Raw genomic sequence first — 15228 nt, forward strand, 5'->3', positions numbered from 1 at the left:
GGTGATTCGTTGAATCTAGGCCTCAGTTTCCTTATCTATAAATTAAAGTGGTTGGTCTAAATGGCCTCGAAAGACCCTTCCAGCTGAAAATCTGCCAATCCCAACTCCTGAAGACCAATGATGAATCATGCTTCCCATCTCTTGACAGAGAGGTGGTAGACCATAGGTTCAGAATGAGATGTATATTTTCAGATAGCACCAATGTGTAGATTTGTATGGGGTAACTGTACTTATTTGTTACAAGGAAGGGCTTTTTATGGGGAGGTAGCTGTTGAGGAGTAGGAGGTTAGTTTGAAACCTTTCTAATGTTCTGCTGTGTATATGACACACTTTGTTTTCTTATCTTATTTTGTACTTGTTTCAATATTTAAGCTTATAATGTGTCTTTTTCTTTTCTCTATCGTGTATTTAAGTTTTAGTATTTAAGTCTAAAATAAAAAAAGATTAAAGAAAAGAAATGAGCATCAATGACTCATTAGAAATACACAGGACAGAGCAGAAGGAATTTCAGAAGAGACTGAGACAAGAAGATAAGCAATGTCGAAACTACCATTTTAAATTCAAAGTAGAATATATTTTTAAAAGACATATGTAGTAAAACGCCATATATAATCTTTTTTGTATCCTTAGTGCACACAGGGAAATGTTCATGTCTGTTGGTAGTGACAATAGTTCATAATAACTAGCTTTTATTTAGTGTGCCAGGCACTGTGCTTCTCATTTGATCCTTACAACAACCATGGGAGAGAAATGCTATTATTATGTCCATTTTACAGATGGAGAAACTGAGACAGAGATTCTGGTTTTTTTAGTGACTTGCCCAGAGTCACACAGCTTATAAGTGTCTGAGACTGGATTTGAACTCAGTTCTTTCAGACTCCAGGCCCAGGGCTCTATTCACTGTTTCATCTAGCTGCTTAAAGTTCATAAGAGAGGAATAGTGAATGGACTTGTGATTTCATTATTATACGTAACTTTGGGATGAGAGATCACCCATTACCAATGCAGATTGTGACCTTCTCTGTAACTAAGAGTCCTAGAGAATGGCCTCAAGCTCTGAGAGGTTAATGACCTGCCCAGGGTCCCACAGATAGTATGTGTCATAACCTGATTCTGTATCTTAACTTCCTGGCTCCAAGGCCAGATTCCTTTCCATTATACCATAGTGCTCCCCAAGATCATTATAATAAAGTTAATAATAACAAGGATTTAAAAAATAAAGAAAGGGGGAAGACCCTGATTGAGAGCCCTTCCTTCCTTGGCCCTTCTTAATTCTAGCACCTTCCCTCTCTTAATTATTTCCTACCCTGTATATATCCAGCTTTGTATATATCCAGCTTTGTATATATTTGTTTGCACGTTGTCTCCTCCATTAGATTGTAAGCCCATTGAGGGAAAGGACTATCCTTTGCATCTTTTTGTGTCACCAGTGCTTAGCACATTGCCTGGCACATAGTAGGTACTTAATAAATGTTCATTGATTAATTAGCTCTGTGTAGAATTAGAGGGACAAGAATGAGAGAGCAATCTTAGGGACTGATCATTCATGTGGCTTGGCCTCCTTACAGCTAAGTTACCTGTAGCAGTGGGTTGTGGAGGCCATGAGGGGTTTGCTTATTCAGGGAAAGTTCCAGGCATTTTTAGTCCCTTTCAAGAACCAGCTTCCCACAACAGATGTTTGCTTACACATAACAAATTTGACAGCCTTATATCTCACTGCCAGAAGAAAACAGATCACCGCATTTAACAACGAAATCCACAAAGCAATTGAGCAAGCCAGATTTGTTTCTATTGCCTCTTTCCCTAGTTTGGGTGCTCAGCTCCCTTTCTACCTCCACAAAAATTCTCAAGGCAGACGGTAGTGTCGACGACAGTGACAACTGTGGATGAGAATGGAGTTGATCAGCCCTGAGCCTCCTAACACAGCGTCTGGAGCCAACAAGCTGTTCATGACTAACAAATGTTTCTGAATTTCCCAAACAGCATAGGATTAGTAAATTTCTGGTTTTCCTTTCCTCCAAATAATGGTATTACAATGGCTTGCATGCATCCAATTTACCCATCTACTAGCTGGAAGAACAAGGGATGGACTGTACAGCCAACAGCCCCCTAGCTATTTTCAAGGTATATGAAAGTGTAAAGTCTGACAAGCTAGAGTGAGGCAATCTAAGCCAAGTCGACACTGCGGGTTTCAATACCCATTAACACCCACTAATGGCCCCACCAAGATCACCACATGTAAACACCAATTTGTTTTCATTAGAAGGCTTCAAAGACACAAACTGGTAGTATACCAATGACTAGAAAAAAATTCACACAATCTCTTTCCTATTGCAGACAATGAATGAACTTAGCCCACCCTGACCCAATGAGATTATCAGTCACAGTTATCTGGAAATGGTGAATCACACAGTTGGTTAAGGACAGATGGGATTATTTTTAGATCCTAGAAGAGAACTCATGCAGTTTCAATGGCCTGAAGCCTGTACCCTAAAGCCCCAAGAACAAATGGCATTCATCAGAAAGAGATGATGAACAAAGCATCTCTCTCCAACCTTCAGTATTCTAGAGTTACTACCAAATGGTCATAAGATTATAGATTTTGAGCTGGAAGGGGCCTTAGACCATCAAGTCTGATACTTCACTTTATAGATGAGGTCAAGTGACTTGTTCAGGGTGATGCAGCTAGACATGTCTGAGGCAAGCTTTGAACTCAGGTCTTTCTGACTATGATCCCAGCACTCTGCACTGCACCACCTTTTTAGCTGCCTCCAATGGACCTCCTGTTGTTCTGCCTAATATGAGGCTGGATTTATAGTGAAAAGAACACCAGAGTTGAAGGAAGGCAATCGAGATTTTTGCAGAAAAATACACATGTAAATATGTATACCCAGATATATTTATGTGTGGAAAAGGAAGGGAGATAATATGGTATAGTGGATAGAGAGCTGGCCTCAGAGACAGAAGGAAAGTTCAGAACTTGCCTCTGGTACATCCTAGTTATTTGATCTTGGCCAAATCCTTTAATCTGTCACTGCTCTAGGCAATTCTCTAATATCTCTAAGTTGCAAAATGGGTGCCAACCTATGTTGTCAGAGGAAGTTTCCTATCTAGATGTTCCATATACCAATGAAATCCCTGGCCCAGGACTTGTCCCTATTTTTATGTACATGTCTGTGAACTAGAAAATCACAAAGTTAGGAAGATTCAGAATTGGCCAAATGACTGCATGTCAAAAGAATAGTCATTAATCGGTCAATGTCAGCTTGGTAAAAGATGTCTCTAGTGGAGGGCTGCCCTAGAGATTGACCCTGGATCCTATGTCATTTATCAATGACAGCTAAAGTCAAATTGCATGCTTAGCAACTTTGCAAATGACAAGAAGCTTAGCTGACTAGCTAACATGCCAGAACACAAGGTCAGGACCCAAAAAGATCCTGACAGGCTAGAACAATAATATCAGCTGGTATTTACAGAGCATTCTAAGTTTTGCAAAATGTTTTTAATAGGTTATCTCATTTGATCCTTATAACCACCCTGTGAAACAGGTGCTATAGAAATTATCATGCTTATAATACAGATGGAGAAAACTGAGGTGCCCAAAATATTAAGTGACTTATCTAAAACCATGCAGCTTCTAAGTGTCAGAGGTGGGATTTGAACCCAAGTGGTTTCTGACTCAAAGACCAGTGGCATGTCTACTATACAATGGCATTTCTCTCAATACATTAGATTATGAGTTCCTTGAGGAAAGGGATTGTCATTCACTTCTTTTTGTATCTCTAGTGCTTAGCACAATGACTGGCATATAGTAGGCACTTAATAAATGTTTATTGAGTGACTCACTCAGAGAGAGACTGGTTATAAGTCAAGTGAGATGAAATTAAACAGGAGTAAGTGTAAAGTCTAATAGTTTAAAAAGCCAAGTGCAAGACATGGTAGCATGGATAGATAGCATTTCATAAAAAAAAGATCCAGGGGTTTTATCAGATTGAAGGCAACAACGTGTTGTAACAATGAACGTAACAATGTATGTATGTAACAATGTAACAATGAATGTAACAATGTAACAAAAACTAATTTGATCCTAGATCAGTGAGAGACATAGTTGCAGTAATCATCTTATTAGATAATACCCCAGTCAAAGTCAAAACCAAAATCAAAATCAACGAACATTTACTAAGCACCTGCTATGTACCAGACGATCCATAGCATTGTATTCATTTCTGGGTTCCATATTTTAGGAAGGAGAAGAGTGAGGGAAATGGAGGTCATTACATAAGAACTGGTTGCAGGAATTGAGTGTGTTTAGCTTGGAGAAGAGACAGAAGGGAGACTAACCGACATCTTGAACTACGTGAAGGACTATCACGTAGAAGAGGGATTAGGCTTGTCCCACTGGTCCCAGAGCAGAACTAGGAACAATGGTTTTAAAGAAAGATTGCCGACACATCAGAGGTGTCTGGAAGCATCAGAGGATGTCTTGGGAAGGAGCAGTAGAAGTAGCTCCTTAGCAGAAAGTTTCACGTAGTAGTAGGATGATCACAGAAACACAGAATCTCAGCATCACAAAAGATTCTCGAGTCCATCCACTCCAACCTATGCCTGAGTCCTTTCTACTACACACCCGACAGGGCTCATTTGGCCTGCATTTGAAGGCCCCAATGAGGAGAAACCCATGACCTCCTGAGGCAGCCAACACCACTCTCAGAAGGCTCAAATGGGCAGTGATTTTCTTCTTATGTCATAGCTGACTATAACTTCCACCTATTGCTCCAGTTCTGTCCTCTAGAGAAAAGTACAACAGATCTAATTTTTCTTCCACAAAATTGCCACTTGAGTATTTGAAGACTGCTATCATATACCCCCAGGGTCTCCTCTTCTCCAGGTTAAACATTCTCAGACTCTTCAACAGATCCTCACATGACAAAAACCTGGTCACCTTTCCTCTAGAAACTCTCTAGCTTATCAGTGCCCTTCCAAAAAATGTGGTGCCTAGGGGGCAACTAGGTGGTGCAGTGAGTAGAGCACCAGCCCTGGAGTCAGGAGGACCTGAGTTCAAATTTGGCCTCAGACACTTGACATACTTACTAGCTGTGTGACCTTGGGCAAGTCACTTAACCCCAATTGCCCTGCCTTCCCCCTGTTCCAAAAAAAAAGAAAAAAAATGTGGTGCCTAGAAAAGAATCTAATATTCCAGGTGCAGTCTGACCAGGTCAGAGTACAATAGAACTATCACTTCCCTAGCCCTGGATATCATGTTTCCTTTAACGCAACCTAAGATTGTATTTTTTTTTTGGTATCATATCATACTGTTGATTCATACTGAGCTTGCAGTCCACTGTGGCCTTCAGATCTTCTTCAACAAAACTGTTAAGTAACTATGCCTCCCTTATCTTATACTTAAAATGTTGATTTTTTTTCATCCTGAGTGTTTCACATTTATGCCTAATAATATCCATCTTATTGAATTCAGTCTGTTGTTCTAGGCTCTCAATGGCTTTTCTGCACCTGATGTTGTCTTCTAACTACGCTTACCAGACTTGTATCATCCATTAAGTTAATTTATATATCTTTACCTTAACCATCGGAAAAATGTTAAGCAGTGCAAGCACAACAAATCCCTTGGGCACTATAATGATACTTCCTTCCATGTCAACAGCGAGCCATTGGGTCTGGCTAATCAACCGATTATAAAAATATTCATTTCTTGTCAGGAATGTTATAGAGGCAGTTCTTGGTCAGGTATGGGTTGGACTAGATGACCTCTCAGGTATCTGACACCTCTAACATTCTGCCACTCTGTGATATACAGTTTTGGAGTATAGACATGAATGTGGCATAGGTATTTACATATGTGGGTGGGTCAGCTCTTTTTTTTCATAGAAAGCCCACTCCAAGGCTACATCAGGTCAGAGAGGTAACCTTGTTGGGACCTGTTTTGTTCAGTCGTTTCAATCATGTCTGACTCTTTGTGACTCCGTTTAGAATTTTCTTGGCAAAGATACTGGAGTGGTTTGCCATTTCCTTCTGCAACTCACTTTATAGATGAGGAAACTGAGACAAACAGGGTTAAGTGACTTGCCCAGGGTCACACAGCTACTAAGTGTCTGAGAGCAGATTTGAACTCAGGAAGATGAATTTCTCTGACTTCAGGCCCAGGACTCTATCTACTGTGCCACCTAGCTGCTAGGGTCTATCAAGATTTAAATACTTTGAGTAGTACATGTCTGTCACCTGACAGCCAGATTGGTAAAGTTTGGAGGGGCTCATCACCAGATTGGTCTAAGGGCAATGAAAGTTCTAGCCACAACAACTCTCAAAGGCCATCTACAAAGTCATGGAATGGTATCTATCTGTGAAGCGTGTACACAAACTGACAAAGTCATGGCTTCTCAATGGATTGAAGCATTGTCATGAAATATGGCACAATGGTAAGAGTTCTGGATTTGGAATCTGAGGCCCTGGAACCAAATTCTGTCTCTGTCACTTTCTATCTGGGTGTCATTGGACAAGTCACTTCACCTGTCTGGGTCTCAGATTCCTCAACTATAAAATGAGAAAGTTTTCTGGATGGCCTATAAAGTTCCTTCCAGTTCTGCATCTATGATCCTAAAGCTCTAACTAAATGGGATTGCCTACATAAAGTGAGAGTTTTCCAATGACACAAAGAGTTCTCTGCTTGCAAGAAGCTAGAGGAAGAGTTTTGTGTTTTCCTGGAAAATAAATTAATAGTTATATGGCATGTCTGCCATTCACTTCCTTAATTGAGAATCTATCCAACTCCCCAGCTTTCTTGACCTAAGTCAACCATCATCCCCTGCAGCACCAAATGAGAGGAGACCAACAGAAGGTCAGGAAGAAAGTCCAATGGCTAAAAAAACTGTGGTATGTGACTGTGATGGAACATTGTTGTGCTATGAGAAATGACAAGCAGGATGATTCCAGAAAAACCTGGAAAGACTTTCATGAACTGATTGTTATGAAGTGAAGTCAACAGAACCAGGAGAGCACTGTACCTAGTAACAGCAATACCGTGTGACGAAGAACTGTGAATGACTTAGCTCTTCTCAGCAATACAATGATCCAAGGTAATCCCAGAGAACTAATGATAAAGCATATGATTTGCCTCCAGAGAAAGAACTGGTACTGTTTAAATATAGACTGAAGCATGCTATTTTCCAACTTCTTTCTTTCTTTCTTCTTTTTGTATTCAAGTCTTCTTGTACAAAATGACTAATATGGAAATGTTTTATATGATTGCATATGTATAATCTATATTTGATTGCTTACTGTCTCAGGGCAGAGAGAAGGGAAGGAGGGAGGGAGGGATAGAATTTGAAACTCAAAACCTTAAAAAAACACCCAAATGTTACAAAAATTGTTTGAACATGTAAAGGGGGAGTGTTAAATATATTAAATTTCAGAATGAACGCTCAGTGGTTCTAAATGGATTCTTAGTGGCCCTTTGGTTCTCCCTACTCCCTTTCCCTCCTGCTCCTTTTGAATATGGAATTACCCAAGGCTTGTGATTGGGAAGGATCACACCCTCTCCAGGGGCACTGGCAACGGTGGATTCCCTGGTCATCTCAGTGGTTGGATTCTTCTTATGGAGCTTCTGAGTCCTGTGACAAAACCAAACATTGTGGCTCAAACACCTTTCCAAAACAAACCAACCAACCAACCAATTCAAATGGAGTTACAACTTTGTCACAATTTAGATAATTGCTTAGAAACCCTAATGTTTTCTCCTCTGTTAGAATATAAGCTCTTTGGAGGGCAAGAATGGTTTTTGTTGGGGGCCGTTAGGTGGCACAGTGAGTAGAGCACAGGCCCTGGAATCAGGAGGACCTGAGTTCAACTCTGACCTCAGACACCTGACACACTTACTAGCTGTGTGACCTTGGGCAAGTCACTTAACCCCAATTGCCCTGCCTTCCCCACTCTGAAAAAAAAAAACAACTCTTTTTGTTTTTGTCTTTGTATTTTCAGTGCTTAGCACAGTGCCTGGCCCATAGTAAGCCTTTAATAAATGCTTGTTCAGAGATTGACTTCGTATCCTCAGCACTTAGGACAGGTCCTGGTGTATATGAGCTACTAATACACACTCGCTGAGTGATGCTGATTCTCACATCCTTATATCTCCCTTTGCGATAAGTTCAGGCAATACCTGTTCCATGAAGACTTCCCTGACCCTACTATTACTACTACTACTACTACTACTACCACTACCACTACTACTACTACTACTACTACCACCACCACTACTACTACTATTCATAGGGTCTTGAAAAGAGTAGGCACTTGCTAAATCATTGTTCTCAGCAGCAAAGTGGCATACTGGATAAAGCTGTAGATTTGCAGTCAGGAAAACCTGAGATCAAATCCTGCCTCATATACTTACTAAATATATGCCCCTAAGCAAATCACTTAACATCAATCAGCCTCGGTCTTCTGTATAGAGGGGATGATAGTACCTATCTCACGTGGTTGTTGTTGGAGGCAAGTAGGTGGCAGAATGATTCTGGAGACAGAAAAACCCAAGTTCAAATCTGGCTTTAGATACTTACTAGCTGTGTGACTCTGGGTAAGTCACTTTACCTCATTTTGCCTCAGTTTCCTCAACTATAAAATCAGGATAAAAAATAGCACCTCCATCTCAGGGTTCTTGTGAAGATCAAATGCAATATTTGTCAAGCACAGCAGGTGCTTAATAACTACCTATTTCCTTCTTTCTATAGATGAGGAAATTGAGGAACAAAAATTCTAAGTGAATACAAATCACTATTCCCAAAGGCGAGTAGAGTTGAGCTGCGTACCAAGGGAGGTTCTCCAATTCCCTGTCCAGTGGTTTTCTGCTATTAGATGCCATGGTACCAAATGCTGATTTACATGCAGGGAAAATGATATGCAAATATGAAGTAATCATGCTTTATTTAATGTTAATCTGTAGAAGCAATTTTATCTAATTTAGATTCTAAAACATCCTTAATTTGAGAGGGGAATACAGGAAAGGGATATAGACCAGTGAGAGTGGGAATGAGATAGAGGGAGAAAAGCTATTGCTAATTCTCTGGAAATGAATTCCACGTCCCAGAGATCCTAATGCCAGACACATACTCCAAGTAGGTCAATGATTTTTTTAAAGGCTCTAAAAATATTTATTGTAATGCCTTTTGTGGCATTAAAGAGCCAGAAACAGTAAACAGGCATTTATTAAGTTCTTACTGTGTGCCAAGAACTGTGCTAAGCACTAGTGAAACAAAGGACTGAAAAAACAGGGTCCCTGCCCTCCAGAAACTCTCCTTCCGATGGGAATGATGGAGAATATCCTTCAACTGGGGAGTGGCTAAAGCAACTGTGGTGCGTGGATATAATAGAATATTGTTATGCTGTAAGAAATAATGAATACAAGGAAGTGTGTGAAGAGTAATATGAACTGACGCAAAGTGAAGCAATCAAAACTAGGAATAAATCAAAACTAATGACTACAACAATGCAAAAGGAAAAACCAACAACAATAAAAGCAATTGAGATAGAATCGTAATGACCTACCTTGATCCCAAAGGAAAAAAATATGAAAATGTAGCTTCTTCCCTGTTTGCAGAGGTGTAGGGTTATGTCAGATGTGGCCATGTATTGGCTAGTTTTGCTGATTATTTCTTTTGTTGTTGTTGTTGTTCAGTTGTGTTGGAGTCTTTGTGACCCCATTTGAGGTTTCCTTGGCAGAGATATTGGAGTGGTTTGCCATTTTGCAGATGAGGAAACTGAGGCAAGCAAGGTTAAGTGACTTGCCCAGGGTCACTCGCTAGAAAGTATCTGAGGTCAGATTTGAATTCAGGAAAATGAATCTTCCTGATTCCAGGCCCAGTATTCTATCCACTGTGCCACCTAGCTGCCCTATTTCTTTTTTATCCTTTATTATAAAGAATTAATCTCTAGAAGGTAGAGAGATTATATATATATATATATATATATATATATATATATATATGTATATACAGAGAAATGTAGGTGACATAAAAATAAAAGACACTAAATAATTTTTTAAAGAAAGAAAAGGAATTCACATAGCACTATAGGAAAAGCCATGTTTCTAAAGTCAGAAAACCTGGGTTCAAATCCTTTCTCTGATAATTACTACCTCTATGACCTTAGACAAGTCACTCTAGGTCCCCAGGTCTGTTTGCCTATCTGTAAAATGGGGGGATTCAACTAGATGACTTTTAAGGTACCTTCCAGCTTTAGACCTATGATCTATAGTCCTGTGGATTCACATGTGCAAAGTAAAAACAATGCAGTTTCAAGGTCAATGCTGATCTTGGTGCTTCAGTGATGGTAGAAGAAGGGGGTTGGGGGAGGGGAGGAGCAGCTTAAATTGCTAGTTTTAGTTTTACATGAATGATGTAGTCAGGGCTGTGGTACAAATCCATTCAAACCTAAAAATGAAAATTTTGTTGTTGAAGTGAGCGATTATACTGAATAGAACCTTTAGATAATGTACAGAAAATCAGTTCAGAATGACCCTTATTGAAAGACAGGAAGAAAGAAAAAGGAAGAGACAGAGACAGACAGAGATAGAGACAGAGGGACAGAGACAGACAGAGACAGAGACAAAGACAGAGACAGAGATAGATTTCACAAAAAGAAAAGGAAAAAAATATGCTTGCTAACCTTTTACTTAAACAGTACTCTCTCTACTTGTGCCTTTGGGAATAGGGTAATACAAGTCCAGGATGTGTGAGGGTGGCTGAAGAAGTCTTTATTTGTATATTTATCCTATATACATCATTCAACCGCTTTAGCTTTCAAATCCCAAGTCAAGAAAACAGACTGATTTGCAATTAGCTTTAAATCCAGAGCTCTGAAATAGTCAATAGAACATGAGAAATGTAGTGGCACCGTGACCATAGCTTAATATACTTTCACCCATTAAATAAGAAAAGTCCCTGACTAACTTAATTACACTAAGAAGCCCATGGACCGGAATCTGTCTCCCAAACCCTTTTTTTTTGGACGGGGGTGAATGGAAAGGAGGAGGCAGCAACTACAAAGGTAATAGCAAATAATCTATTTTCTTTCTGACCACCAAGGGTCATGAATATCTCAGCTGTTCAATGTTGTTTCCTAAGAAAGGCAACTGAACGTAAGACTAAGAAAAGATGTTGTTGATGTCCAGTAATATCTGGATGTCCATTCTATGCCCCAGGATGTTAGTGCCCTAACCATACGTACCAGCCCCTTTGGGGATGGCTGTCTACAAAGAAGTGGCCGCCAGATTGTGCTCTATGCCAACATCCATAGAATAGAGCAGAGCCATTCTCTCAGAGTGTAGACAGGTTAATGTGCTAAACCTATAGAAGCTTCCCCACTGTGGTCCTAGTCTTGCCTCCTGGGTCCAAGAAAAAACAACTTTAGACATTTTTTTTCTTCCAAATGGTCATCCTTCAAATATCTGATAAATTACTTGTTCCCTCCACTGGTGTGCTGAAGCCAGCTCCTAGGTTCAAGCCGATTGTTAAATTTTCAGTGCGAACATTTACACCTAAGAAATTGGCAAATGCAATAAATCAGGGCTTGATTTATTGTTTTGTTGATTTTTTAGACTTAAGAAGGTGATGGAGAAAATGTTAATAATGCAGAGTAAATTTAAAGTGTATCATGAATAAATTTTTTTTGGAAAGTTCTTAAACATTTACCAACACGACCCTGCCTCTCTCTTCTCTTCCTTTCTCCAGGCTAACATTCCAGTTCTTTTAATCCATCCTTCTAAGGTATGGGTTTAAGTCTCCTAATTATTCTAATTGCCCTCCTCTAGAGTGATCTATTAAATGAACTTGTAGGACCTCCTGTCTCTCCCATTCTGTACTCATGCAATTGTGGGGTTTTTTAAAATCCAAGCAAATGAGTTTGCAATTATCTTTGTCTTTGAAGTTCCCAGAGAATGGAGGCCAAAACTATTAAGCCTGCAGGATGGATTCTTAAAGAATAATTTTAAGGGTGGTGCAGTGGATAGAGCACCTACTCTAATCAGAAGGACCTGAGTTCAAATCTGGCCTCAAACACTTACTAGCTATATGACCCTGTGCAAGTCACTTAACCCCAATTGCCTTGCAAAAAAAAATAATTTTTGATGATGATGATGATAAGAATGCAGTATAACCTAGTAATAGATAGAGAGTTGTGCTATAAATCAAGAAGACCAGGGTACAGTCTCTGATACATACTGATCATGTGACCTAGGCAAGTCACAGCCTCTCAGCGCTCATCCAAGCAATGCTCTAAAACTATACATTGCAGTTGTTGTTGTCATTTTTCAATCATGTCCAACTCTCTGTGACCCCATTTGAGGTTTTCTTGGCAAAGATATTGGAGCGGTTAGCCATTTCCTTCTCCAGATGAGGAAACTGAGGCAAAAAAGGACAAGTGACTTGCCCAGGGTCACACAGCTAGTAAGTTTTGTTATTAAAAAGCTAATTCTGCAACTCATGGCCTTTCAGTTGAGCACAGGTGGTTTGCTTTGGGTAGAAGAGGAGACGAAGCATTTGTTCTGAATTTGTGATAGAATAAAAGTTTCACCTGAAGTAGTAAGTGGCCCCCACGGCCAGGAGGAGCAGCAAGACCACCACAACGGCCACGGTGATATTCTGCTGATTGGTCATTGTCATGTGCCGCATCTCCCCCCACTCCAGATCATGGTGCTGACAGCGCTCTCCCACGTAGCCAACCACGCATCTGTAACACACACATGCCCAGAAAAATAACAGCTCCCCAGGGCACCCCCTGCTATCTCCCTCCTCCACCCTCAGTTTACATCCTGACCATTCAAGCATCCAGGAGCAACATCTGGTCACAGTCCAACCTCAGCCCCTGTGTTTTCAACCCTCAGCTTTTCCGAAGGCATCTTAGAAATCCATCGCGGATCAGGGAAGGTCATTGAGATTTACAGGCTAACCCAGTGAGGGCTTTTTGGTTTTGTCTGTTTGCCCTGGGATTGACAGTGAATTACTTGCATTCCACCTCTAGAAGGCATTGATTACGGATCAGGTTCTGTTAGTCTAAAATCCTGAAAAGCCACATATAAAAACCAGCCCACATTACCTGCAACCTAAGAAACAGCAGAGTGGATAAGGTCAAGGAAGAACTGCAAAGGAACCCTCCCCAACCCCATCTGTGTGGAGCCTCTGAATAATGACAATGGTGTGGAGGATGCAGAACACAAATACCTTGTTATAATGGTAGCTACTGCGCATGGAGTGCTGGGCCTGGAGTTAGGAAGACCCAAGTTCAAATCTGACCATGTAACCTCTATTTGCCTCACTCCCCTCAGCTGTAAAGTAGGGAAAAATAATACCCAAATAGGGTCACCAAGAATCAGACATGACTAAAACAACTCAACAACAATAAAAATAGCCCCTCACTCCCAGGGCTGTTATGGAGATCAAATGAGATCATATTTGTAACCTGTATAATAAGTGCTTAATAAATTTTTCTTCCTTTCCTTATCCAACTCCTGCCTCCTCCAGCGTCCTTCAAGATTTAGTTCAAATTGACTTTCTACAAGAAGCTTTTACCAGTCTTCCTTAATGCTAGTGCTTTCCTCCTGAGATTATGTCCTAATTACCCTGTGTGCCTCAGGGTGTGTGGTGTGTGGTGTGTGTGTGTGTGTGTGTGTGTGTGTGTAGAGTATGTTGCATACAAGATATATTGCAAAACAAAATGCATAGTTATTACCATGTTGTCTTCCTGGTTAGGATGTAAGCTCCTTGAGGTCAGGGATTGTGTTTTTGCTTTTCTTTATATCCCTAGTGGTTAGCACAGGGCCTCCCAAAAGTAGGTACAAAATAAAAATATATTGACTGACTGACAAATGCCTCCAATAAGAAAACAAATGAGTGCAAGAAAAGAAAAAAGACATCTCTTTTCTTCTCTTCTCTCTCTCTCTCTCTCTCTCTCTCACACACACACACACACACACACACACACACACACATACACACACACACACACTGAACATTTTCATTTGTGAAATATATTAATATATTACCAAAATATTGCATGGTCAATTTCTTCCTTTGTGCTTAAATTTCATTAATGACACAATGGTGCCATCTACTGGTCAAAAGCTCTCTATCATCCATTCCCAGACATGAATATACAGTTTTCCCTTCCACATCATGACTTTGCCCATCACAATTTCAATATATTGCGTGTTAGCATAAGAAATTAAATGGAAACGTTGGGAGTTTTGCAGATGCCACAGAAGACATGTGAAGGCCAGGAGACAACACAGAAAAAGTTTAGAAACTCAGAAATGCATAAAATATATTTATAGTATTGTATAATATCGACATATTTTATCTTTTAATACCATGATAATTCAGACTTCTTCTCTGGTACAAAGAGAGGGCCAAAAAATTTTATGCAGATAGTGGGGGCGTTGCACCCCTGAACCCTCCCTCCACCCCAGGATGTCGAAGGATAAGCGTACACTCAGTATCAAGCTAATGGTGTTCTATCGTCTAACCAAATACTGTCGATCAGTGGGCATTCATCAAGAACCTAAAACAGGTCAAGTGTTGCATTGGGCACTAGAGATACATAAAAAACAGTGAAACAGTCCCTGTCTTTTAAGAACTTACGTGTTTACAAGCTATCTAACTACCTTGGGCTGGACCTGAGGCCCAGAGAGATTTAAATGACTTGCCTAAAAGTTACAGAGCTGTTAGTTACTTTCACATTTAAGAGTATTCACTTTCGGTAGATCCTGGGCCACTAATATCAATCAAAAAGAAATCCAAGAACAATGAGAGAAAACAGTTACTCCAGACATGTTTCACATCGATTAAATCCAAATTCCTGCAGAATTCTTCTGCTTGGCTCCTCGATATTCCTCTCTGATATTGGTCAGACCAACTGAAGAGGCCAAGCTGATATCAAGCTCAATGTTCACCTATACCAGCATATGGGAAGAAGCGCCATGTTGTCATGGGAAAAACACTGGATTGGGAATTGAGAGATCTCTGTTTTAATTCTAACACTAAAACTAACTAGCCACATAGCTAATTTGGCTGAGTAACTTATAAGCAAGTCATTTGAACCTTTCTGGGACTGAGGTCTAATGCTGGAGGGTTAGACAGATGGTAGCTACAACTCCTTTAAGCTTAAAAATTCTCTGATTGACCTTGCAAATGAGACGGAAGCACCTGCTGGAAGGATGTGCACAGG

The 15228-nt window shown here is 40.2% G+C and overlaps 1 protein-coding gene across 1 annotated transcript in view; it reads right to left on the minus strand.

The window, feature by feature from the left end:
• Window positions 1–15228, minus strand: part of EGF (epidermal growth factor) — a 139922-nt gene that overhangs the window by 14060 nt on the left and 110634 nt on the right. The window contains exons 20-21 of the mRNA XM_036764438.1: window positions 12580–12735; window positions 7520–7625 (exon numbers count right to left, since the gene is read on the minus strand). Coding sequence (XP_036620333.1) covers window positions 7520–7625; window positions 12580–12735 — 262 coding nt within the window. The remainder of the gene's footprint in view (window positions 1–7519; window positions 7626–12579; window positions 12736–15228) is intronic.

Source organism: Trichosurus vulpecula, chromosome 6 (genome assembly GCF_011100635.1).
Source record: "Trichosurus vulpecula isolate mTriVul1 chromosome 6, mTriVul1.pri, whole genome shotgun sequence".
Taxonomy (NCBI): Eukaryota; Metazoa; Chordata; class Mammalia; order Diprotodontia; family Phalangeridae; genus Trichosurus; species Trichosurus vulpecula.